General features: G+C 45.5%; 1 protein-coding gene and 1 long non-coding RNA gene across 6 annotated transcripts in view; one reads left to right on the forward strand and one right to left on the reverse strand.

Moving 5' to 3' along the window:
- The window catches only part of LAMB4 (laminin subunit beta 4), a 110556-nt gene that overhangs the window by 61184 nt on the left and 22328 nt on the right, over positions 1-27044 (forward strand). For all 4 annotated transcript variants that reach the window (XM_045494431.1, XM_045494430.1, XM_045494433.1 and 1 more), the window contains 9 exons: positions 2359-2536; positions 4151-4294; positions 5734-5965; positions 6707-6864; positions 8559-8783; positions 9897-10117; positions 15841-15937; positions 20131-20506; positions 24076-24236. In XM_045494431.1, the coding sequence (XP_045350387.1) occupies positions 2359-2536; positions 4151-4294; positions 5734-5965; positions 6707-6864; positions 8559-8783; positions 9897-10117; positions 15841-15937; positions 20131-20506; positions 24076-24236 (1792 nt within the window). The remainder of the gene's footprint in view (positions 1-2358; positions 2537-4150; positions 4295-5733; positions 5966-6706; positions 6865-8558; positions 8784-9896; positions 10118-15840; positions 15938-20130; positions 20507-24075; positions 24237-27044) is intronic.
- The window catches only part of LOC123606286, a 45947-nt gene continuing 43085 nt past the window's right edge, over positions 24183-27044 (reverse strand). The window contains exons 3-4 of one of the 2 annotated variants that reach the window (XR_006716215.1): positions 26420-26492; positions 24183-24886 (exon numbers count right to left, since the gene is read on the reverse strand). This is a non-coding gene — a long non-coding RNA (uncharacterized LOC123606286). Of the gene's footprint in view, positions 26493-27044 lie in introns of both variants that reach the window. The other variant, XR_006716214.1, reaches the window with a different exon arrangement.

Below are 27044 nucleotides of genomic sequence, written 5' to 3' on the forward strand. Positions count from 1 at the left end.
TGGCTCATGTCACGATCTCACTGTTCGTGAGTTTGAGCCCCACATCAGGCTCTGTGCTAATAGCAAGGAGCCTGCTTGGGATTCTCTCTCTCTCTCTCTCTCTCTCTCTCTCTCTGCCCATCCCCCACTCATGCTCTCTCTCTTACTCTCAAAATAAGGAAACTTAAAAAAAAAAAGATGACCTCCAGTTTTCTACACCGAGTACATTGGCAGATGGTGACATTATTTCCTACCAATAGGAAAGGAAAGTGGGGTTCAGGTGTGTTGGTTTGCAGTGCCTGTGGGACAGCCAATAAGCCTGTCTGTGCAGATCTAGAGCCCATAATTGAGATGTGGGCAAGAGACCTAGATCCAGATGTCAACAATGTATTGATGGTAACCGAAGCAACATCATTGTCAAGGTCACCTGGGAAGGGGATGTGGAGTAAGAAGGGGGCTGATGAGAGAACCCTGAGGATCCCAACATTTAGGGGTGGGTGGGCGAAGAGGTGTTGCATAGGGGAGAGGTGGGAGGAGAAGAGGCAGTGAGGGTGGCCAGGAGACCGTGTTTCGAGAAATTTGACTATCAAGGAATTAGTCAAAGGGCAGAGGTGGGGGGGCGGGCAGTGGCAGGAGAAATATATGTGATCAAGGAGGTGATTTTACAAATGGGAGAGATTTAAGCACATTGACAGGCCGGTTGAAAGGAAACGCTTAACGAAAGCATAACCTACAGAGAAGTTTCGCAAAGGCTGAGGGCAGAGTGGTGGACACCTCTTCCTAAGCGCTGAGCCAGGAACGGGGTGGGGGAAGTACCTGTGAACCGGAAGTTTGGGAGGCAGGAAGTCGGAGGCTCCATTTTCTTGGTGAAGTAAGAGGAGAAAGAGACAGTGCAGGGAGGGTGAGGATAGAGGTTTGAGGAGTGGAGACGCTGTGAAATAGGCACCCAGGGTTGAGGTTCCACTTGCTGGGGTGTCAAAGGACAGAGAAGGACTGGGGGCGGGGGGCTGGGGGGTGTTGAAAGAGGGTCAAAGTAAAGGATCATGGGAAAGAGGTTCAGAATGGACAAAGGAAGAAGGCCAGGGGAGATGCCCAGTTCGCTCTTTTAACCTGACCTGGTGAATTAAACCTTAATGTCAATGCTGCTTTTTCTACCAGTTTTCAGAATGACCAACTTGTGATCAGTTCCACTGTACCAACGTGTTCTCCGCTGCATCATCCAAGCCATTCAAAAACATTTTAGGGGCGCCTGGGTGGCCCAGTCAGTTAAGCGTCCGACTTCAGCTCAGGTCATGATCTCGTGGTTTGTGCGTTCGCGTCCCGCATCGGGCTCCCTGCTGTCGGCGTGGAGCCTGCTTGGGATTCTGTCCCTCTCCCTCTGTCTTTCTGCCCCTTCCCCACTTGTACATGCTCACTCTCTCAAAATAAGTAAGCTTTAAAAAATGTAAATGAGGGGCGCCTGGGTGGCGCAGTCGGTTAAGCGTCCGACTTCAGCCAGGTCACGATCTCGCAGTCCGTGAGTTCGAGCCCCGCGTCGGGCTCTGGGCTGATGGCTCAGAGCCTGGAGCTTGTTTCCGATTCTGTGTCTCCCTCTCTCTCTGCCCCTCCCCTGTTCATGCTCTGTCTCTCTCTGTCCCAAAAATAAATAAAAACGTTGAAAAAAAAAATGTAAATGGTAGTAGGTTATAACTTAGATAAAATCTTCTCAAGAAATATAACTGTATGGCTTTTCTTCACATCAAACTACAGATGAGTCGTCTTTGAGAAGACGCTTAGAACAATGCACTTGTCCCTCTCACCGCTGTATGGTCTAAGCCAGAAATTCCCAAAATGCATCTGTGAAATATTGGGTTTATGGGACGTTAGTGTTATTTGAATATAGGAGCAAGTGGTTACGTAAGTATGGAAACACAGAGTTTAAAGTAGCTTTCTTGTAGGACTTCTCAGAGCATTAGTGTGTTAATCTACACTGTGACTCTCCAAGAGGCAGCCAGTTTGATGTAGAACTGTTCATATGTAATTGAAAAGAACAAAACTTTAAAAGGAGAGTTTTGTGGAATTAGAGTTCCCCAGTGACACAATGGGATGCACTGAGCCATAATTTCTGAATTTATCGCACGTCGCCTAGTTAAGAGTCTTTGAAACCTAAGACAAATTTATTAGCAAGCTAATAATATATTAAGGAGGGTTAAAAAACAAAGTCCCATTTTCTTTGTCCTAAGTCAATAGATGTGCCTATTTGAAGATTTCTTAAATAAAATGAAAATCTTAAAATCTTGTTTTAAAGTATTTTCTCATAGATCTCATTGTTTTTATAAGTAGAATCTTGAACGGGAGACCATTATGAATGTACGTTTTCCTTTCATATTATTTCCAAAGCTTAGTGTGATTCCCCAGATCAATTCACTGGAGAATTTCTGCAGCAAGCAGGATTTGGATGAATATCACCTGCACAACTGTGTTGAAATTGCCTTGAAAACAGGACCTCAGATGCTCCCGGGTGCGTGTGAAAGGCTCATAGTGAGCATGTCTGCCAGGCTAAACAACGGGGCAGTAGGTAAGTAGTGGCTTAATGGGCTCTCCCGATGTGCTGCTTTTTGGGACGTGAATGAATGGATTTAATTCATTTTAGCGTCTAGTCCAAACGATCAGTGTCAATACCAATTGCCCAATGATTAGATACGCAGAGCAGTCTCTTGATGTGTCGGAATCACAATGCACAGTACAGTAAATGTACAAAAAAAGGAGCCTGGCAGCGGCCGTGGGCGGTTCGGTCGGTCAAGCGTCTGACTCTTCATTTCAGCTCAGGTCACGGTCTCTCGGTTTGTGAGATCAAACCCCACGTCGGGCTCCGCACTGACAGCGCAGAGCCTGCTTAGGATCCTCTCTCTCTCCCTCTCTCTCTGCCCCTCCCCCACTTGCATTCTCTACCTCCCCCCAACGTAAATAAAGACAAACATTTTAAAAAATTTTTAAAAATTAAAATTAAAGGGGCGCCTGGGTGGCGCAGTCGGTTAAGCATCCGACTTCAGCCAGGTCACGATCTCGCGGTCCGTGAGTTCGAGCCCCGTGTCGGGCTCGGAGCTGATGGCTCAGAGCCTGGAGCCTGCTTCCGGTTCTGTGTCTCCCTCTCTCTCTGCCCCTCCCCCGTTCATGCTCTGTCTCTCTCTGTCCCAAAAATAAATAAAAGTTGAAAAAAAAAATTAAAATTAAAAAGGAGCCTTGCAGTAGTGTTGGGATGCTAGATTCCTGGAAGAATGCTCCAAAAATACTTATTCAAAATCCTGGAATTTTAGGGTTGGAAGGAACTCTAAACAACTTCTTTCATCCTGCATCCTTTATTAAACCTTCATTTAATAAACAAGGCTATTGGGGTCCCAAAACACTAGGTAACTTGTCCATTTCACTAAGCTCTAGAGCAGTATTTCTCACCCTTTGCACTTTTGAAATTTGGGGCCGGATAATGCTTTGTTGTGGAGGGGGGGTCGGCATGGAAGGCTGTTCTGTGCATTATGGGATGTTTAGCAGCCTACCTACCTGCTACTCACCTGATACCGGGAGAACCTTCCCCCCAGGTGCAACGTTCAAAAAAGTCTCCAAACTTTGTCATATGTTCCCTGAGGGAAAGACATCTCCCCCCAGTTGAGAAACACTCATATAGAGTGAGAGTTGCAATGAAAGCTTGGGGTTCCTGAATTCTGAGCAAAGGCTTTTCCCATTACCCGGCAGGACTCTGCGTTCAGGATGCCTACCATCTCGTGAAACATATAGAATAAGGGAAATCAAACAAATAGTCCAGCACCAACATGGATCATCAGGAATTGAAGTAATCGGAAATAAGAATAATTATATTGGGACTATTATGAAAACAACTTATTTTAAGCCTTTCATTAACTTACTGAGTAACATATATTGTTAAGATCCGTTTATTACATAATGTTTACTGAGCACTTCCTACATGCCACACAGTTCTAAAGACTTCACAGGCATTATTGTCTTTAGTCCTTATAATCCTCTGGGGTAGATCCTGTATTCTCCCCATTTAACAGAGGAGGGAGTTAAGGATTAGCGAAGTATCTAATGAAAGAGAGGTGAACTAAAGCTCCCACAAGGACCAGGTGCACCCCTGTCACTTCCCGTACCTCTAATTGTCCCCTTTGTCTCCCCGCAGCCTGCAAGTGTCACCCCCAGGGCTCGGTGGGGCCCAACTGCAGCCGGCTTGGGGGCCAGTGCCAGTGTAAGCCCCACGTGGCCGGGCGCTGCTGTGATAGGTGCTCCACAGGAAGCTACGGTTTAGGACATCATGGCTGTCACCGTACGTAGCAAAAACACCGTGGGGGGAAAGACATGCCTGGGCACAACCTTGGAGTTTTGAAGGCAGGAAAATCAGAGGGGGGATTGAAAAGAGGGGGTAGGGATTGGGAATTTGGCCACACGACTTAGGCTGTCTGTCCGTGTAGATCAAGAGTACAGAAAATTTTTCCATCGTATCTCATTCCTCCATTTGGTGGGTGCCAATGTGTACAGAGCTCCGTTAGGAATCGTGAGTGATGAGGAAAACATGGCCTGTGATTCTCCCAGTCCAGGGAGGATGTGGGAGCACCAGGAAATGAGTTGGCTGTGCCGACCCAGCTTTAGGATCTGGCACAGACGCCCCGTGGCTGGCCAGGCTAAAACAATGATGACATTGGGAAGTCAAGAAAGAGGACAAGACTGTCACCTAGATATTACCTTCTGTGGTGCTGGGGTCACAAACAGCCAAGGAACTCATACTATAATCTCCCCATCAATCAGGGTTTAGACGGGTCTTTGTCCATACATGGTGACACATTCTCATGGCCGTCATGGTCAGGGTATACAGTTCTCTGTTCATGCCATAAGCCAATAGCGAAAATACTGTTTTCGCAGAAACCTATCATAGGAACCATGTTCCTAAGGTAAAGGAGCATATATTTTCAGTCATGGTTCAGAAAGGCAGCGCCCCGGCAACTGGCTTTTCAGCACACAGTGCTTAGGTCCATTATTCCTACCCCCTTCCCCGCTCCCTTTCTTAAAAAAAAAAGTGCTTGAGATGCACAAAGGGATATACACAAAGGAGCAAACGTATCTTCCATATCCCATTTTTGTATAGGGAAGATTGGCTCAAAGGATCCACTTTGTCAGAAAGGGATTGAGCCTTTCTGATTGAGCCCAGGAAAAAGAAAAAATCCAACCATCTTGAGAAAGGTGTCATTTTTTATAATCTTGAAGTTTTGACTCACGTGATAAATGGAAGTTTACGTCATTAAAAACACATTACTTGTTGGGCGCCTGGGTGGCTCGGTCAGTTAAGCATCCACCTCTTGATTTCAGCTCTAGTCATGATCTCACGGTTCATGAGTTGGAGCCCCACCTTGAGCTCTGCGCTGACAGCACAGAGCCTGCTTGGGATCCTCTGTCTCCTCCTCTCTCTTTCAAAAGTAAATAAACAAACGTTAAAAAAAAAAAAAAAAAAAAAAAACATGTTCCTTGTTCAGGTCCTCTGTATAAATAGTGCTGATGAGACCCAACGGCTCACAGCATCCTGTTCATTGGGTGAATCAGTGAATTATTTAATAAACATTGACCTGGTATTCAGTATATGCCAGGTTCTCAGACTCTTTATTTACCTGATTGGGATGCTACAGTAAGTTCAGGACTACAAAATCAGGACCATAACTCAATTCGCCAGCACACCACGTGCCCCCACCCAACATGTTCTCTTTCTTTATCTAGCATGTCACTGCCACCCTCAAGGCTCAAAGAGCGCTGTATGTGACCAAATAACGGGACAGTGCGCCTGCCAGGGGGAGGTGGCTGGCCTCCGTTGTGATCGGTGCCTGGCAGGCTACTTTGGATTTCCCAACTGCCGCCCTTGCCTTTGTAATGGTTTCGCTGAACTTTGTGATCCAGGGACAGGGTCATGCTTCAATTGCGGGGGTTTTACAACAGGAAGAAACTGTGAAAGGTATGGAATTCAGACGCACTTTGATTTTTAGTTTTGTTTCTTTTGTTCTGGTCTCACAACACTCTCTGAAGGACCACTGAGTAGATTCTCAATAGTATTTAAGCGTAGAATGATCTCTGGGTGGGGGATGGCCGAAGCAGAGTATCAGTCCTGGTGTCCTTCAGAATCTTGTTATGAGATAGACGTTGTCTGATTAAATAAAAGCTAGGCATTTATTTGCCTGACACCTTGCTTTTTATGTCCCTGAAATATGACATGTAAATTAACTGCTACTATATTGAGTTTAATGACAATACCTTGGGACTTTTATATCGAGTTTAATGACTATATCTTGGGACTTTCAATATAAATTTAAAAAATCACTTCGGGGTGCCTGGGTGGCTCAGTTGGTTGAGCGTCCTACTTCAGCTCAGGTCATGATCTCGCAGTTCATGAGTTCGAGCCCCGCATCGGGCTCTGTGCTGACAGCTCAGAGCCTGGAGCCTGCTTTAAATTCTGTATCTCCCCCTCTCTCTCCGCCCCACCCCTGCTTGTGCTCTGTCTCTCTCTGTCTTTCAAAAATGAATAAACATAAAAAAAAATTTTAATAAATAAAAATTAAAAACTCACTTCACAGAGCAAGCAAGCATCTTCTAAAATGTTGACTTTTGAGAGTTGCACTGTCCTCAAGCATGGCAAATCCACATCAGCTAATGTGAGTTTTTCCTGTGAACACTTGGTAAAACAAAATTGTCTCGACAGGTGCATCGATGGTTACTATGGGGATCCTCCTTCAGGACGCTCCTGCCGTCCCTGCCAGTGTCCGGATGTTCCCTCGAGTAATCAGTATTTTGCTCATTCCTGTTATCAGGATCCTTGGAGCTCAGATGTGATCTGCAGTTGTCTTCAAGGTTATGCAGGTACACAGTATAGTTCATGATGGTATTTTTCTTCCATCCCATACTGCTATCTCAAAACATGATTCCATGCTCGTAATTTATCTGCCTCGAACAATTGAGGGGTACCGAATATGAGTTAATAGCAAGAAGACACAATTTGAGGAGTGCCTAGGTAGCTTAGTCGGTTGAACATCTGACCCTTGATTTCAGCTCAGGTCACGATCTCATGGTCCTGGGATTGAGCCTGGCATCCAGCTCCCTGCTGAGTGTGGGCTTCAGCTTGGGATTCTCTCTCTCTCTCTCTCTCTCTCTCTCTCTCTGCCTCTCTCCTTCTCCCTCCTTCTGGCCCTCTCTCTTGCTCTCTCTCTCTCTAAAAAAAGAAGGCACAACTTAGTACACTGAAGCTTTACTGAACAAAGAATTTGAATGTTTCAAAAACCAATGACAAAAGCTCATTCCTCTGAGCTATAACTGTTTTTAAATAATGTTCTGAAAAACTAACTGACCAAATGAGTTCAAATCAAATTGATTTCTTTCAAATAAAATCATCACATGTTAAGTAAGATACATATGTGATTAAGTAACATGTATGTCTTATACAACATCTAACATAAGCAATTAAAAATTAAGAAATTTTAATCAAATGCTTTCTTTATATAATTCCAACCAATCCATTTGGCTGATATTTCAAAGATATAACTTCTTTTTTCAGACGTCTTGAAGCACTGATTTGGGCATCACACAGACACTGTAGAAGTCAATTCAATATTTTTGTCTATCTCTCTACCAAACATTTTATTTTGAAGAGTTTAAGCATGAGTGCGTGCTTGTGTGTGTGTGTGTGTGTGTGTGTGTGTGTGTGTGTGTGTGTGATGCAAACAAGGAAAAAAACATAAAAGCCACTCGACTTAATCATAGTTTGAAACTCTGGTGCCGAAGTTTTCTTCAATGATAATTACCGTGATGATAATAAATTATACGGCTAATTTTGTCTTATTTGCTGCCTATGTCTCTACATGATTCTGATCTCTTCCATGTACATTTTGGCTTGGTTGGTCAGTTTTTAAGAACTAAGGCCATGACTGGCCGACAAGAAAATTCCTCACTAGGATGACCCAAAATGAGGGGAGCAGACCCAGAGTTGAGGCACCTAACTGACTACCATTGCCCGGTGGTTGGAAAGGTAACAGGGATGGTTTCCCCAGACAGCGCTTGATAAAGACACCCTCCAGGGTTCGCACATCAACAAAACCACCGTCACCATCTTCACTGCTAGACACACATCTCAGGGTGCTGCACGTTCACCTCCAGGACCAGAACAGGGGCTCAGATTAGCTTTGGGTCCCAAGGCACACTCGGGTGACCCCCATTATATAAAGATCCAGGGATCCCTGGGCCCACCACTCTGTGGTTTTTGAGGAAAGACTAGAATGCACTCTTGCATTCTTCACTAAGGACTTCTTAGTTCTGAACAACCATTTTACTCTCTGAATGGATAAGAAATTAAAATGAACGTTTTGCTTTAATTCAGAACACGTTTTCTTCTTCATCTCCAGTGTGTGACCTCCCGTTATCCCTAAAATTGCCTGATTATTCATTATTCTCTATAACAGTCTCCATCCCTGCTCCCCCAACACACACACACACACACACACACACACACACACACACACACACCTCTCTTCTTACTCCCTTTGCCTCTCTCCTTCTTTCAGGTAAGCAGTGTGGCGAATGCTCTGCGGGTTTCTATGGAAATCCCAGAATTTCAGGAGCACCTTGCCGGCCATGTGCCTGCAATAACAACATCGATGTGACTGATCCAGAGTCCTGCAGCCGGGTAACAGGGGAGTGCCTTAGATGTCTGCACGACACTCAGGGACCCAACTGCCAGTTCTGCAAACCGGGTCACTTTGGATCGGCCATCAATCAGACCTGCAGAAGTAAGTCTGCTGGGCTTCCGGCAAGGGGGGGTGGGGGGAGGGGAGGGGAGAGCTATGGCAGTGAAGTGTGGCCCACTGTGTACTGTGCCAGAATCACCTGGGGACTGGGCTGGGACATAAACAGGCAGATTCCTAGACTACCTCCGACCCACTGAATTGAGTCTCCAGGAATCTGCCCTGGAACTAGTTCATCCAGTGTCTTTAATGTATAAATTCAAGAATCACTGATGAAGAAGAGGGCAAGGGTTTGATTCTGTGATTTAAAAAAAGAAGGGGGGAGGGGCGCCTGGGTGGCTCAGTCGGTTAAGCGTCCGACTTCGGCTCAGGTCATGATCTTGCGGTCCGTGAGTTTGAGCCCCGTGTCGGGCTCTGTGCTGACAGCTCAGAGCCTGGAGCCTGTTTCAGATTCTGTGTCTCCCTCTCCCTCTCTGACCCTCCCCCGTTCGTGCTCTGTCTCTCTCTATCTCAAAAATAAATAAACGTTAAAAAAAACATTTTTTTAAATAAAAAAGAAGGGGGGGATGCCTAGGTGGCTCAGTCAGTTAAGCATCTGACTTCAGCCCAGGTCATGATCCCGCACTTTGTGGGTTCGAGCCCCGCATTGGGCTCTGTGCTGACAGCTCAGAGCCTGGAGTCTGCTTCGGATTCTGTGTCTCCCTCTATTGCTGCCCCTGCTTATTCTCTTTCTGTGTCCCTGTCTATTCTCTCTCTCTCTCTCTCTCTCTCTGAAAAATAAACATTAAAATTTAAAAAAAAATTACTTGTTTTTAGGAGATATTTAACTGTGTCAGTGGACCCAAGTCAGTTTAATAGACTGTTTATTTTCAGATCATGAATAGCATGAGGAAAAAGCAAGGTTTTCAGTCATCCTAATTGTGAGCTCTTAGAACACAATTGGCCGAACCACATGAAATTGCCATTTCGGGAGACCAAAGAGAGTTGAATGGATTCAGCTTACTTAGATTCTTTGATAAATCTGAAATATTGCCAGGTGTTTCTGCCTTGAGCCCTTTGGAGGAATGATGCGTCCAGGTCTGAAAAGCTGTCTGTACGGTTTGTTGAAAGCCAGTGTTACTGCCGAATTTACCTCCAGCAGTGGCTCTGTTGTCCCAGGGTGTTCCTGCCATCCTTCCGGTGTGACTCCTGCTGCGTGTCCCCCTGGTCAGGGAGCTTGCCCCTGTGACCCCAACACTGGCACATGTCCTTGTCTCCCCAACGTCACAGGCCAGACCTGTGACCGTTGTGCTGACGGATACTGGAATCTGGTCCCTGGCAGAGGATGTCAGCCATGCAACTGCGACCCCCGGACCTCTCACAGTGGCCACTGTGACCAGGCAAGACATTTGGAACTTACCAGGGTGCTGGAGTGGGAAGTGATGGGGAGACGTGGTTTCCAAATTTGTAAATGATGCTTTCTTTATGGACTGTTGCTAGTTAGTGTTTTTAAACAGGATTGGCCTTCTATGGGGAGAGATGCATTTATCAAGGAATGGAAAGGACTAAAAAAGAGAATGAGGGTCTCAAGGTTAAGTTTTGCCTGCTTCAGTTTTCTCCAAACCTCTCTGTGACTGGGGAAGTTGGATTCACATGCAGCGAAATACAGACGACCTTTTCTTTTTCCCTGTAGCATATGTATAATTGTAGGGAAGCTCCAAGAAATTGATCATTGGTCAGAATTATTTATCAAAATGAAAATCAACAGGTGCTTCCAGAGCCCACAGTTCCATTTTCAAAACCTGAGCTGTCGGGACGCCTGGGCAGCTCAGTCAGTTGAGCATCTGACTCTTGGTTTCAGCTCAGGTCGTGATCCCAGGGTCATGGGATCAAGCCCCGCATCAGGCTCTGTGCTGAGCCTGGAGGTTGCTTGTGCTTCTCTCTCTGTCTCCCTCTGCCCCTCTACCCCACTCATGCTCTTTCTCTCTCTCTCAATTAAAAAAAAATAATAATTAAAAAAACAATTGAGCTGTCGTTCCCTACCCTTCACCAGTTGGTTTACGTATGGGTAAAATAAGATGTCCTCTTTACTTACCAGACCAGCATTAATTGTTCCTGAAGAATGCAGCGTAATACACTAGGAGCAAATCCACATGGCTTAACATGCGATTAATGCTACTTAACTGCACATGTGATCTTTAGTCAATAAAACAATGAACATACAATTTGTTTAAGTTTATTTAGTGAGACAGAGAGAGAGAGAGAGAGAGAGAGAGATCAAGTGGTGGAGGGGCAGAGAGAGAGAGAGGCAGAGAGAGAATCCCAAGCAGGTTCCACACTGTCAGCATGGAATCCAACGTGGGGCTGAAATTCACGAACCATGAGATCATGACCTGAGCTGAAATCACAAGGCGGACGCTCAATCGACTGAGCCACCCAGGTGCCCTGAGCATTAAATTAAATTAATTTAGCTTAACCCTGAGCATTAAATTAAATTAATTAGCATACTAATTAAAATTAGTATGACATTATCTATTTATGGAAAAACAGTATTCATGTCATGATTAGGGCTTGGGGCTTAATATATTCTTTGAGACACTTTTCACATTAATAGAGATTGGAGGGAAGGATGAAACAGTGACAAGAAATTTAGAGTGAATCCACAATATAGGGACCAGGGTATAATTGGAATCAGAATGCCAATTTTAGGAGCTGGAGTTTTCCCAACTAATAATAATCATAATGATAACCATGGCTCATCTCCAATTTCGCCTCTGCTGTTCAACTTATTCAAAGGTCAAGTCTAATGCAAGTAAACCTTTGAAGGGTAGTTCTCATACACAGACTGTGTTTTCCTTTCTCTTTTTTTTTCTTTATCTTTCTCTCCCACCCTCCTGCTCCAACCCACACCCACACACTCACCATGCCCTTTTTTTCCTTAATAAATAAATAGTTTATTTTAAATTTTTTTTTTCAACGTTTATGTATTTTTTTTGGGACAGAGAGAGACAGAGCATGAACGGGGGAGGGGCAGAGAGAGAGGGAGACACAGAATCGGAAACAGGCTCCAGGCTCTGAGCTATCAGCCCAGAGCCTGATGCGGGGCTCGAACTCACGGACCGCGAGATCGTGACCTGGCTGAAGTCGGACGCTTAACCGACTGCGCCACCCAGGCGCCCCTAAATTGTTTATTTTAAAATAGATTTACAGAAAGGCTGTGAAGATAGTACAGAGAAGATGTACCCCACACGAGGTTTCCTCTATTTTTAACATCTTACATTAGTATGGTAGATTTACCACAATCAGTGAACTAATATTGATACATTATCATTAACTAATGTCCGTAATTTATGCAGGTTTCCTGAGTTTTATGCAGGTTTCCTGAGTTTTATCCCTAACATCCCTTTTCTGTTCCAAGATCCCATCCAGAACATCACATGACACTTAATCGTTCATGTAGCCTCAGCTCCTCTTTGTCGTGATGATTCAGGCTCTCCTTATTTTTCTTGAATATAATTTATTGTCAAATTGGTTTCCAAACAACACCCAGTGCTCATCCCAACAGGTGCCCTCCTCAATGCCCATCACCCACTTTCCCCTCTCCCCCACCCTCCATCGATGAAGCTCTCCTTAGTTTTGATGAGCTTAACAATTTTGAGGAGGATTTTGTAAAATGTCCCTCTATTCAAATTTACCTGGTGTTTTTCTCGTGATTAGACTTGGATTATGGGTTTGAGGATGAGGCCCACGGAGAGAAAATGTGATGCTCATCACATCCTATCAGGACTCCACACTGTGTGCACGCCTTATCACTGTAGACGCAAATCTCAATCACCTGGCTGAAGTAATGTTTGTCATGTTTCTCTGCTGTAAAGTTACTCTTTTTCCTCCTTTCCATACTATGCTCTTTGGAAGAAAGTCACCATGCACTGTCTATGCTTGAGGAGTGGGGAGTTTCATACTCCTGCCTTGAGGGCAGAGTGTCTCCGTAAATTACTTGGAATTCTTCTGCACAGGAGATTTATCCATCATCCCCCCTTTCTTCATTTATTATTTTTTAATATCCATATGGAGTCATGGGTATTTATATTATACTTCAAGTTATAATCCAATGCTGCTTTATTTTGCTGTTCAGGTTATTCCAGCTTTGGTCATCGGGAGCTATTTCATTTGGTTTCTGCATCCCTTTTACCCCATCGTTGTTGGGTTTGGGTTTTTTTTAAAGCCCTTTCTGCCTGACAAGATACTCGAAACTCATCTGATGTGTTTCCTGCCCCCATCCTAGAATCAGCCATTTCTTTTTTTTTTTTTTTTTAATTTTTTTAACGTTTTATTTATTTTTGAGACAGAGAGAGCATGAACGGGGGAGGGTCAGAGAGAGAGGGAGACACAGAATCTGAAATAGGCTCCAGGCTCTGAGCTGTCACCACAAGCACAGAGCCTGTCGCAGGGCTCGAACTCATGGACAGCGAGATCATGACCTGAGCCAAAGTCGGCCGCTTAACCGACTGAGCTACCCAGGCGCCCCAAGAATCAGCCATTTCTTTAGGGAGTGCTGGTTCCTTTTATTGGAGAGTGGTATCTGACTACTAGGTGACCACACCTGTCTCATATCCCCCTCCACTCCTCACACCTGCAGCCAGCAATCATGAAACAAAATGGTAGTTCTCCCCATGACTTCTTGGCTTCCTAATTCAAGAGGAACTCCCAATGTTCATGACATCACTCTCTGGCATGCTTCTCAGACCTTTTAGGAAGTATATTTGCAACAGCACTCGACAGAGACCACAGTTCAGTCATGGAGGCTAAGGGAAGCTCAAGGTGAAAGTCAGATGGCATTGGTTTAACCAAAAAGTCCTCTTATGACCAGGGTATTTGGGATTGTCTGGTCCATTGGGGATTCCTTGGGGAAGGTTGCTCTTTAAATTTTTTTTAATGTTTATTTATTTTTGAGAGAGAGAGAGACAGCGTGTGAGCAGGGGAGGGGCAGAGAGAGAGGGAGACACAGAATCTGAAACAGGCTCCAAGCTCTGAGCAGTCAGTGCAGAGCTTGACATGGGGCTGAAACCCACGCACCGCAAGGTCATGACCTGAGCCAAAGTTGGACGAAGTTGGATACATAACCAACTGAGCCACCCAGGTGCCCCGGAAGGGAACACTTTTAATGGAGTATAGAAGAGACAGGTAGATATTTCGATTTCCAGCTGTTTAAACAACCACTGATAAATGTCTTTATGTCAACCAGTAAAGCATCCCTAGTGCCTTATTACAGAGAGATCCAAATGTGCCATCCAATATTTTCATCAACAGTTTAGATGGAGTTGGAGAAACATGCTTCTCAAATATTATCAAATTTGCAGATATTGCAAAGTGGGATGCCAATGTGATAAAGCCAGAACAAGAGGCAAGATATCCCGACGGGCTGTCCCGTTGGCTGCAAAGAAGAAGATGAAATGTTACCAGGATAAAAGTGAAGTTTTGCAATTGGGTTTTTAAAATCCATTGCATAAATACAGGGTGGGAGTAATAGCTTGGCACCAGCTTGCATGAAAAACATCTGAGGATTTTCGCTCTGTGCTTCAGCTGAGCCAGCAGTGTGGCCAGGCTGCCAAAGAGACAATGTCCATTCAGGCTGGAGTAGTGGGAATGCCAGGCCCAAGTTCAGGGCAGCCATTATCCCACTGTCCCCTGTGCGGGTCAGGCAGCTGTAGGAACATTGCTGTTCTCCCTGACAACCATGTTTTAAACGTCATATTGAAATACGGACTGGTGTGTGTCCAAAGGAAGACGACCCGGAGAGTGGATAGAACCATTGCTATTCTGTGATGAAGGCTTGAAGGAATTATGGGTAGTCAGCCGGAAGAGAAGAAGCAAATGCAAATTGAGAGCAGCCATCTCTAGCTGGGAGAAGGGCCGTAAGGAGAGGAAGTGGGAGACCGCTTGTTTTGCGCGATTCCATAAGACAGGACACCGAGTGATGGGAGCAAGTTACGAAGGAAGAGATTCTACGTCAGAAATCATCGTGTGAGAAATGTGCGAGACATCTCACTGTGTGAGAAATCATTGTGCAACAGTTAAGAACAACCAGAAGAATGACAGGCCTCAGGGACAGTAGGCTCCCCATAACTCCTTACATTTGAGCAGAAGCTCATGGGAACTCCAAAGATGGGTAGAAGCTTGGTGGATCCAGCCATTTTATAGATTGAGCGACTTACAGAGTTGTTTAAGCAGATTTATTTGGTCAAGAATAACCTAGGACCGTGACAATAATGATTTGCTTCTGTATTTTTCTACGGTTAATTTTCTAACCTCCTCCATTTTCAGAAAAGCTGGTCAAGGATCCAGTTGGGAGGATGCACAAAAAAATCAGACCTCTCCCCAAAACACAGTTCATAACTATCATTAAATGACTGGGGTGCCTGTGTGGCTCAGTTGGTTGAGGGTCTGACTTCGGCTCAGGTCACAACCTCACGGTTTGTGGGCTCGAGCCCTGCATCAGGCTCCGTGCTGACCGCTCAGAGCCTGGAGCCTGCTTCAGATTCTGTGTCTCCCTCTCTCTCTGCCCCTCCCCCACTCGTGCTCTCTCTTTCTCTCTCTCAAAAATAAATAAACATTAAAATATTTTTTTTAATGATTAAGTCTCAATTGCAAAAAAAAATGTTTTGTTGAGCAAAACACGAGCCCAATTGGGAGAAACCCCATCGCACATTCCGTAATGGAATCACGATTTGCCAGATTAATTGATGAATGTCAGTCCAGGTCCGTGGCCTCTCTGTGTTAGGAGTGAACTCCCATAACACTGTAAAGGAAAAGAATGCGGACCGTTTCCCATTATGTGTTTTGTTTTCATTTACATCTGTGTATATTTCCCAGTTTGGGGCCACCTGTCCTTGAACAGCTGGAAGCAGGCGGTATATTCAGGGGCCCTGAGCCAAAACACATTAGCTCCTGATCCTTGGTATTGTCGAGGGTGGTTGCTGGCCGTGGGAACCATCATCCTTCCTCTGCCTTCGCACAGCTGTATGTTCTAAATCACTGGAGGGAAAACTGTTTTGTATTAAAATGCATTATTTTTTTTAGATCGCAAAGCTTGTCAATTCCTCACCCATGACTGTTCTCACAGCTTACAGGCCAGTGTCCGTGTAAATTAGGCTACGATGGGAAACACTGCAGTGAGTGCAAGGAAAATTATTATGGTGATCCACTGGGGCGGTGCCTTCGTAAGTATGGGTAATTCTAAAAACATGAGGACTGTCAACCTGGTCCTTCCATGGGTATGCTATGAACCAGCTGGATTTTAAATGTCTTTATTTGATAGAAAATTCACAAACTTTAATCTTAGTTTTGAAAGTAATATTTTTTGTAGCCTTATAAAAAGATTTTTTTTCTCCTGTATTAAAACTTTGTGCTAAGGGCACCTGGGTGGCTCAGTAGGTCGAGCATCCGACTCTTGATTTCGGCTCAGGTCATGATCCCAGGGTCGTGGGATCAAGCCCCGCATCGGCTCCGCACTGAGTGTGGAGCCTGCTTGAGATTCTTTTTCCCTCTGCCCCTCCCCTGCTTGTGCTCTCTTTCTCTGTCTAAAATTAAAAAAAAAAAAAAAAAAAAAAAAGTAAATGAAACTTTAGGCTAGATTAAATGTCAGTCTATATTAAAAGTTGAAGCCTGTATTGCAATTTTTCAGGCACTAAACCAGAACAGACCTCAGAGGTCATGACTTGTAGCCAGTTTTCTGCTATTCGGAAGCATGTTGACAAAAACAGTTTCTCGATGGAAGGACAGGAAGCCAGCAGCCTGTGCGCTTCATAGGAAGCCAGCAGAGGGGGTGTTTCCTCACCTTGGATCTCATACCTCTGGGCCTTTCACATACTCACTGATTTATTTTAAGATATGCATCGCATGCCTCTAAGTCATGACCAGTAAGGCAAGGCCCCCCGATCTCCCAGAGTTTGTGTTCTAGTGCCCTTTGTCCCTTGTCTTAGCACTGATTGTGGGATTTAGAGCAGCACCATCCCGAGGAACTTTCTGCAGAGATGCAAATGGTCCGGTCGGCACTACCCAGCACAGGAGCCACCAGCCTGTGGGCTGGTGGGTGCTTGCAATGTGGTAGGTGCAAATGAGGGACAGAACTGCGTGTGTCATTCATTTAAATTCCAGTAGCCACCTGTGGTAAGTGGCTACCATATTGGACAGAACAGATTAAAAACAATTTTTTAATGTTTATTTATTTTTGAGAGAGAACAGAGCACGAACGGGGAAGGGGACAGAAAGAGACGGAGACACAGAATCCGAAGCTGGCTCCAGGCTCCGAGCTGTCAGCACAGGGCCCAATGCAGGACTTGAACCCGTGAGACGTGAGATCATGACCTGAGCCAAAGTCGGATGTTTAACCAACTGAGCCACCCCAGGCGCCCCTGGATGGCACAGATTTAGAATATGGGTTGATTCTAGGAGGAGGGATTTTTGAATCTCTAAAGTCTGCTGTTGAAAGAAGTCAATCCAAATAAATATCGGATGTGGTGGGCTAATCACGTGCACCTCTACATAGCCATACGTGGTAACTCTTTCCTCCTTTCTATTCCTTTATAAACATGCTTTTTTTCTTTAGATTTATTTATTTATTTTGAGAGAGAGAGAGAGAGAGAGAGCAGGGGAAATGCAGAGAGAGCGGGAGAGAAAATCCCAAGCAGGCTCCATGCTGTCAGCCCAGAGCTTGATGTGGGGCTTGATCTCACGAACATGAGATCATGCATGATCTGAGCCAAAATCAAGAGTCGGACGCTTAACCGACTGAGACACGTAGGTGCCCCTATAAATGTGCTTTTGTGACCAAAATAAATTGCCTTTATCTCCTTGCCCCATTCAAATACGTATGCTCAGCGGTTTCCCGGTCCCGCTTAGTTTTCTAAGTGTAATCGCTACATTAAAAACCAGGGAGGAATTTTGGTTCCTGGAAAATCCGTCTAAGCCTCTTCCTCTGTGCCCCTCTAATATTTCAATAATCTTATTTTCTGAAAAGATTTCATCTTTTATAGAGAAAACTTTGCAAATGATCAGCTCAGGCCACAGACCCCCCTGACGCTCCTGGGGAAGGGTAGTTTATAAGAGGAACTTGGGCCTCCAGCTGGTGAAGTTGACCTAGTGTTGCCCCCGAGGGGGTTCCTGCTGAGGCCAAAGTGAATGTGCTGGACAGATGGTATCTAGTTAAGGAGCCTAGCATGTTAATCAGCTTTTATTTGTCATTGACATTTTTACTAAGGCTGTAAAATGCATTTTGTAAAATTTTAAAACTATTTTTATTTTTCCAGTGTATTTATCTATTTTTTTGAGAGACAGAGAGAGTGAGCAAGGGAGAGGCAGAGAGAGAGAGAATTCCAAGCAAGCTCCGTGCTGCCAGCACAGAGCCCCATGTGGGGCTCGAACTCACGAACCGTGAGATCGCGAGCCGAAAACCGAGAGGCCGATGCTTGACCTACTGAGCCACCCAGGTGCCCCAAAAATGCATTTTAAAATCACTTGTTCCTCGCAGTCAGGCTAGTGATTCCCTGGCCTTTTGGAAATGGCTGTAACTTCCGTAGCTCTGTCCCTCCTCCATCCTCCGCCTTTATCAGAAACCTACTCAAATGAAGTACGTGCGGCATTAGTTTTGGTTTTTGTGGGTTTTTTTTTTTAACTAAGACAAAATTAATTTTTCCCTTTCTAAAAGGACTTTGTTTTTTTGAGAGCAGTTTTAGGTTCATGCCAAAATTGAGAGGAAGGTACAGAGATTTCCCGTATGTCCCCACCACCCCTCCATGCATGGCCTTCCCCATTATCAACATCCCCAAGACAGTGACACATTTGTCACAACTGATGAAACTACAAACCATAACCACCAAAGTCCATAGTTCACTTTACGGTTCACTCTTGGTATTTTCCATCCTGTGCCTTTGGACAAATGTATAAGGATGTGTATCCACCATTATGGTATCACATGGAATATTTTCACTGCCCTAAAAACCTCTGCCCTCCACCCGTTCTGCTCTCTCCACCCCTCTTCCCACAGCTCATGCCAACCACTCGTCTTTTTACTATCTCCATAGTTTTGCCTTTTCCAGAATGTCTGGTAGTCAGCATCCTACTATATGTAGCCTTTTCAGATTGATCTACTCCACTAGGTAATATGATGCATTTAAGGTCCCTCCGTGTCTTTTCATGGCTGGATGCGCTCATGTCTTTTTAGCCCTGAAAAATATCCCTTACGCCATGGTTCATTTATCTACTCACCTACTGCAGGACATCTTGGTTGCTTCCAAGTTTGGGCAATTATAAACAAAACTTCTGTAAACACCTGTCTGCAGGTTTTTGTGCAGACATAAGTTTTCAACTGCTTTGGGTGAATCCGAACGAGCAATTTCCCCCCTTTTTTGAGAATGGACTAATTTGCCTTATAGAATGGAAAACAGCATGGGTCCACACACCCAGGCTGGGTTTTACTAAGACAAAGGGTGGTCAGGAGAATTCTGAGAGAGTCTCTGACATGCCTGAGCCACCTGTGGGGGAGTATGTGTCAACCACCAGTAGATCCATGTTACCCGAATTGGTAAAGAAGCCCGAACATGAACCCTTGCACAGTAAAGATGGTCCCTGAGATTTTCCAGATAGAAACAACGAACTAGGGGTGCCTGGGTGGCTCAGTCGGTTAAGCATCCAACTTCAGCCCAGGTCATGGTCTCACGGCTCGTTCGAGCCCTACATCAGGCTCTGTGCTGATGGCTTGGAGCCTGGAGCCTGCTTTGGATTCTGTGTCTCCCTCTCTCTCTGCCCCTCCATAGCTCATGCTCACACTGTCTCTCTCTTTGTCAAAAGTAAATAAACTTGAAAAGAAAAGAAAAGAGAAGAAAAGAAAAGAAAAAAGAAAAGAAAAGAAAAGAAAAGAAAAGAAAAGAAAAGAAAAGAAAAGGAAAGAAAAGAAACCACGAACTGGTTTGTTAGTGGAATGGAAAGAGGGATGCTGTATTTAATGACCATTGCCTGGGTCTCTATAATTATAACAATTTTAAATGTTCACCTCAGAAATGGGCATGGGGGTGGAGTGGGGAGGGGCGTGCCTGGGTGGTTCAATCAGTTAAGCGTCTGACTCTTGATTTCAGCTCAGGTCATGATCTCAAGGTTCATGGGATCGAGCCCCAGGTCAGGCTCTGTGCAGATAGCACAGAGCCTGCTTGGGATTCTCTCTCTCTCTCTCTCTCTCTCTCTCTCTCTGCCCCTCTCCCCACTCGTACATGCGTGCGTGCTCTCTCTAAATAAATAAATAAAAGAAATGGGAACTGGGGACATTCTCGGGAGAGAGGAGTGTACTTTATTCTTGAGCTAGTCCTAAACAAAAGGTCAAGGGACTGACATTCTCTGCTCCTTCTCTCTTGTGTTTTAGCATGTGACTGCAACACAGAAGGTACCCAGAAGCCCGTCTGTGACCAAAACACAGGCATGTGCCGTTGTCGGGAGGGTGTGAGCGGCCCTCGCTGCGATCGCTGTGCCCGGGGTCACGGCCAGGAATTCCCTGCCTGTCTTCCGTGTCACCGGTGCTTTGATCAGTGGGACCGTGCTGCCTCTTCCCTCTCCAAAGCAGTGCAAGGGTTAATTGGGCTGGCTGCTAACACGGAAGATAAAACAGAGACCCTGCTTGTCTGTGAGGCCGACTTCAAAGGCCTCAGAGAGAACATGTCTGAAATAGAAAGGATTTTAAAACATCCTGTTTTCTCATCTTGGGAATTCTTAAAAGCCAAGGATTATCAAGACTCCGTTCGGTAAGATTTGTGCATAAGCAAGAGATAGCCAAGTTCCCGATTTACCTGAACTCCTTTTGAACTTTAACAGCTTTCAGCTGAGAAACATACCTATGCGGACGCTAGGGAAATAATTCAGTTAATAACCAGGCTGGCGATCATGGCTGTCTGTCTCTTCCTTACCTAGTTAGGATTACACGTGATCTTTCCAGATGCCATTGATTATAACAAAAAAGGCAATCATTAAGAGCTTACTTTGGGAAAGCCCAAACCCAGCAGAGCTGAAAGATGCAAAATTGGCAATAGGGTAGTTTATAACACAAATATATTTTTTTCAGTCATGCACATGGGAAGATTTGCTAAATCTTCCCAAATTCTTCAGTTGTTGAGAAACGCCCACATTAGCGCAAAGTCCTGTAATAAGTATGACAATTTCCTCCAAATGCATAGTCATTTTTATTAGATGTCGTTGATTCCTTTTTTTCATTCGTCAAACATTTCCGGAAATTATGGGCCAGGGGTCAGCAAACCGCAGGCAAAATCCGACATATCCCCTAGGTGTGTAAATGAAGTTTCACTGGAACGCACCCGAGTCCATTTGTCGCCATATCCTCTGTGGCTGCTTTCCCAGGACCATGGCAGAGTAGAGTAGTTGTGACAGAGACGAATGGCCCCCAAGGCTTAAAATGTTTACTATCTGGACCTTTGCAGAAAAAAGTTTGCCAAGTGCTCTGGGCAAAACCGGGAGGCATTGGATATAGTTTCCGCCCTTTCCTGAGCATATAGTCTACTAAGAAACCAAAAGGATTGTGCTTATATAGCAAACTATCCCCCGCCCCCCACAGAAGGTCCTGGATTGAGGAAGAGTTGAAGCTGAAGAGTTTTGTGTTATATAAAACACAGGTGGAAGTAAAAGGCCATTCATTATCACCAGGCACAAATCCCAGAAGTAGATGGTAATTGCTTAAAAGTTAACACAGGGAAGAGGGCAGGCGCCTGGGTGGCTCCGTCTGTTAAGTATCTAGCTCAGGTCACGATCTCACCGATCTCACCATTTGTGGGATTGAGCTCCGCTCCACGTCCGGCTCTGTGCTGACAGTGTGGAACTTGCTCAGGGTTTGCAGGAGTTTTGCTCTCCCTCTCTCTCTGCCCCTCCCCCACTCACACACGCGCATGTGCATGTGCACTCTCTCTCTCAAAACAAAGTTGCAGAAGGAAGAAGATACAGTCCCCCCAGACAGTTCAGAGGAAGGGCCATGCAGCTAAGGGGCCCAGGGAAGTCACGTGGCCAGGTCAAGCTGGCAGGTGAGAACCGGCACATCCAGAGTCTTGTAAGGACCGTTGTCCCACGGGATTAGGGCCCTGGGTCCCCAGATCTTCCCACTTTTCAAGAGATGTCAGACATCCAGATTTTTATGGGCATGTACCCACTTTAAAATATAGCCAGCTCACCCAACAGTGCTTTTAAAACGCACCGTATAGGGGCACCTGGTTGGCTCAGTCGGTTAAGTGTCCGACTTCGGCTCAGGTCATGATCTCACAGTCCGTGAGTTCGAGCCCCGCGTCGGGCTCTGTGCTGACAGCTCAGAGCCTGGAGCCTGTTTCAGATTCTGTGTCTCCCTCTCTATCTCTGCCCCTCCCCTGCTCACGCTCTGTCTCAAAAATAAATAAACATTAAATAATAATCATAATAAAAAGTACCATATAGGCCAAATAAATGTGTCTTGAGAATGTGCTTTGCCCACGGACCACCGGTTTGTGGTTATAGCAAATGGCAAACGAAGTGGAACTGAGAAAGCAGAATGAGCCAATCCACAGTGCACATGCTGAACAGAGACTACAAGAATCCCCCTCCCCGCCCTCCCCCCCCACCCCGTAGAGCAGAAGAGAGCAAGAGAAGCAGGAGTCCCAGGGCCAGGCCTGGAGTGATGAGGAAATCAGTGAGCATTGGGCCGCTTCTGCCAGAAACCAGCATGCCTGCCCTCTCCTGCTCCGCCTGCTGAGCTCCTATTCCTCGTTAGCAACCACCAAAACACCACCTCCTCCTGGACGCCTTCCGTGATTTCTTCAGAAAAAGACATACGTTTCCTTCTCCATCCTTCCACCTCTTTGTACTTCATTGGCCATTGCCTCGCGGAGGGACCCCCGACAGCAGAGGCCACCCTCTCCCAGCTGATGTTCTCCAGGCTGGGTTTAGTTCTACAGCAGAGGTCGGCTGGGCAAATTGCAAAGGAAGGGGGAGGGGAGGACAGGGAACCCAGGGCGTCATGGGTATAGATCCCATGACTGAAATCACTTACTGCTGTGTGGCCGTGGACAAGTTATTTAGCTTTTCCAACCTTCTGTTTCTTCATCAACAAAAAGGGGATACAGTCTCTATTTCAAGGTTTCTTGTGAGAATTACTCAGACAAGCCACTTAGCTCGATGTCTGATGCATTATAAGTGCTTCAAGAGTACTAATTATAGTAACAGTAACTACATTGTATTTGCACTGTTGTTATTGTTGTTATTATTATTATTATTATTAGCCTGGTGAATTGTAGTCCTGACAGTTGGCCCCCAAAGGAAAAGTCTGTAAATTAGAAGGGAGAGTTAGAGCAGAAAATGCTCGGAAACGTTAGCTAATGCTTGGCACTTCCACGGAGATAAATTAGCACCGTGGATTCATATTGTAATTTTCCTCAACTGTGCTTTTCAAGATTTGCACTGAATGTCCTGATCACGAGGGATGTGTAGCAATTATTCACTTGAACCCACTGTGGGTGCTGAACCCCGTCAATTGAAATGGAACCAAGATGTGTGCTATTGAGAAGAAGGTGAGGAGAATGAATGTACCGAGGGTACTCACAACAAGGAAACCTCCTTGTCACTCATGGGAATTAAAAATTAAGACCTTTGGGCACCTGGGTGGCTTAGTCAGTTAAGCATAGAGTCTTGATGTCAGCTCAGTCATGATCTCACAGCTCAGGAGTTTGAGCCCCACATTGGGCTCTGCATTGACAGCACAGAGCCTGCTTGGGATTCTCTCTCTCTGTCTCTCTGTCTCTCTCTCTCCCCTCTCTCTCTCTGCACGCCCCCCTCAAAACAAATAAATAAATGTAAAAAAAAAAGTTGAGACCTTGTACAGAAGTGGTACTAGAAGGAACCTGGCTGCAAGCAAGATTTATTCTAAAGAAAGAACTGGTTTTTACCACAGGCGGGGTGAGGACTTCTGTGTTGAAAACTGAATGTAGATTGGATCTCATTGATTTAAATGAACCATGTCTGAATTCCTGTTTTTGAAAACCCAAAGCGAAGGGAGGCAGAAAGAGTATAAACAGTTGAAATTGAAAGATTCAAAGCCTTTGTTCTACTAGACCTTGTATGCTGATCTTACTTTGAGTGAGTGCTGAAACAGTCCAGGCAGCTGAATTGGCAACAAAGAGGTAAACCATAAACAGAGCTATAAGCTGTCAAACAACACATCAGGGAAGAGGGATGCATTCTAACCATGAGGCTACCTAATAATGAGGGCAATTTTTAGGTGCTTTTCGCTGATCTATCAAAAGTAACATAAGCTTTGCTACGTTTACTCTCATTTTGCCTCTAGGGAACAAATCATGCAGCTAAGTCTGCAACTGAAAGCAGTACATGAATTTCAAGATCTGGAAGAAACAATGGTAAGAATGAAGAAGGAGGCGGACCTCTTACTTGAAGATCTTCGGAAAGAAATTGATTTGCGCTCCCGGGCCCATACTGCAAACATCATGGGTAAGAGAGAAAATGCACATCAACGTTTATGGACAAAGGTTGATGAAATCCATAGTGCATTCCATTAGTGAATCACCCTGTGCTCATTGCCATAGTGTCTGAGCACTTTAGGACGTGAAAACACACCCATTAAAGGTATTATTTGCAAATGAGTATTTTGACTTTGTAAACCTGGCAGAGCTTGGGTGGCATTTGCTGAAAATAATGAGTAGAGCTAGCAATGTGTGATACTCCATTTCCAGCAACCAGAAAGGCAAAGGCATATGAGGCCAAAAGGACTTCAGCGAACGTTTCTCGTAAGACCTTTGTAGAGATTTGGAGTCTTGTAATGTACTAAAAGCCCTTAATTCATCTTATGCTGTTAAAATGAACGGGAACCACGCCGGAGCCAAGATTGACTTGGAGGCAAAATGGAACACAAAAGCAAAACTTGGATTAGTTCATGTCCTGATCTCTGATGAGATCCCCGTTTTACATCTAGAAACAGATAACTTGTCACTACCGGGAGAGGCAGCCCTGAACGTCCGCTCCCCTAACCCACCTAATGGAGAGGCAAAGAGAAAATGTGCACGAAGCACGTCTTAAGGCAAAGTCGTCGGGAGTGTCTCCTTACCCTGCGTGCATGCTCCAGGTTTTCGTCTGATCTCCACCTTAAAGAGAATCATGACCCTCATGGAAGGTCGAAATTTAGTGAAGTAACTAGGGATGGTGCTCAATAAACTCTCTAAAGAGTAAGGGATTTGGTCTGATTCCTATCTGGAAGAAGGTGCCCACTGAAAGGATTGAAAATGCATCAGTGGATTGCTGGGACACGTACACTCTGGCGAGGGCGTGCGTTGGGGGGGGGGGGGGGGGGCGGAATTTCCCAACTCAGGAAAGCTGTTGTGGAAGGCAGGCAACTCGCGATCATCTCACCCTGTTGCAAAGCAAGCAGACCAAGCCCCAGCACCTCAAGCCTGAGCCCTGTGGGAGTTCCCAGAGGCTGCCCCCAGAGTGGAGGGGGTGCCAGCTTTAGAACTAGACCCTGATGTTCCAAAACCAACTTGTCCCTCCACAGACATCAGTGATGCCCAGAAAGCCTTGGCTCTTCCCTCAGAGTCAAAGGAAAAACCGTGAGACTCAGAGAAAGGACATTTCAACTGTCGCCATCCAGATTGCCACCTCAGAACCGTTGATGGCACGAAAGATCTGGACCGGCATCTAGGAATCCACACGCAGACACAGAGAGAGAGTGTAGATTAGGCTGTGAGGACAGTGTCCATCTCAGGGGAAACTGAAGCCTGCTCAGCCCCTCCCAGTGTCCCCCAGAGTCAGGGCTCTGTGCCTTGTGGTCACCTGCCCAGGACCCGGCCAGCGGAGCGGCCTCTGTCCGGAACATGCCAGATAAAGGCGGTCTGGACCTTTTTTCTACTGTGGACTCCTGGCAATTTTATGAAACTTCTAGACCCTTCCCAGAATGTTTTGAAATGTAGCAAAATCACCCTGAGCTCTATTTCAGTACAATTTCAAAAAGAAAATGCCTCCGCGGTCACCAGAGCCAAATAGGAGAACACTGCCCCCAGGTTAATCCTCTCAAGCTCACAATCCAGCAGCAATTCCTGAAGCTTCCTCGGGACACCTGACCGTGTGCAGGGCAGTAGAGATGGGGCAGGGAGAAGGGCGAGTTCTTGCCCTGAGTTACTCCGGTCTAGTGGGGAGGACAGGCATGGAAGCAGCCCCAAACAGCGACAAGACTGTATTACAGCATCTTCAAGCCACGCTGGGAACAGAGCAGGGAGGAACAGAATTAATTCTCCCTGGGTTTACTGGGAAAGGCTCTGGGAAGTAGGCGACCTCTGACTTGGAGTTCACAAATGAAGATAAAGTTTGCCAGAGAAATAAAGGCAGAAAAGCATCTCAAGCAATAGGAAGGTGTGGTTGTCTCATGCCCAAATTATGGTTGTGTAGGGGGTCAAGATCAGGACCCTGCCCTTCAACGTTCCTAAAATAAAGAGTTATAATTTCAAGTCCTGCTACACTGTCATTTGCAGTAAAACGTACCATATCCCTTTCATGAATTTGTATTTTACGGTAAGTATGGAAAATACAGGGACGTGCTTAAGAACATAGTTTCTGGAATCAAACCACCTGGCTTCACATCCTGACGTTCTCTCTTACTGTCAGCGAGACCTCAGACAACTTACCTCATCAGAGCCTCATCTTCTCACTTGTAACATGGGGGGGGCGGGGATCACACCAGTGCGACCTCACAGTGTTCTGTGAAGAGGAAGAAAGAACACTGACAGGAAGTGCAGGCACGTAGAAAGGACTCCACCACGAGAGCCGTTGCCATCGGCCTCAACGTCAGGGGTCAAAGTGAAGTTTCGTTAGGAGACAGACTCACCTGTTTGTTGACCTATTGCTTGTGGCCGTTTCACTCTACAGTGGCAGAGGTGAAAAGTTGTGACAGACACGCGGTGGCCAGCAAGCCTAAAACATTTATTCCCTGGCCCTTTCCGGGACAAATTCGGCAACTCCTGTTCCATATGGTTAGGTAAACCGGGTTGGTTTCTCATGTCAGGGTTAGGTACTGATTAATACATAGCTAATACATTTGCGGAATACTTGACGGAGTGTTCTGGTATTATTTCACTTAATCCTCACAAATTACCATCAAACAAACACAATCTAAGCAGTTGACTGATTTGCTCCAGGACAGACTCAGACCGGTAAAGGGTAAAGCCAACACTCACATCCATGTCTGCAAGATCAACCTCAGTGCTGTGTACCTATTCCATGGATATCTGTTTCACTATCTCTTATCCTTCC

The sequence above is a fragment of the Leopardus geoffroyi genome, chromosome A2 (genome assembly GCF_018350155.1).
Source record: "Leopardus geoffroyi isolate Oge1 chromosome A2, O.geoffroyi_Oge1_pat1.0, whole genome shotgun sequence".
In the NCBI taxonomy this organism is placed as follows: Eukaryota; Metazoa; Chordata; class Mammalia; order Carnivora; family Felidae; genus Leopardus; species Leopardus geoffroyi.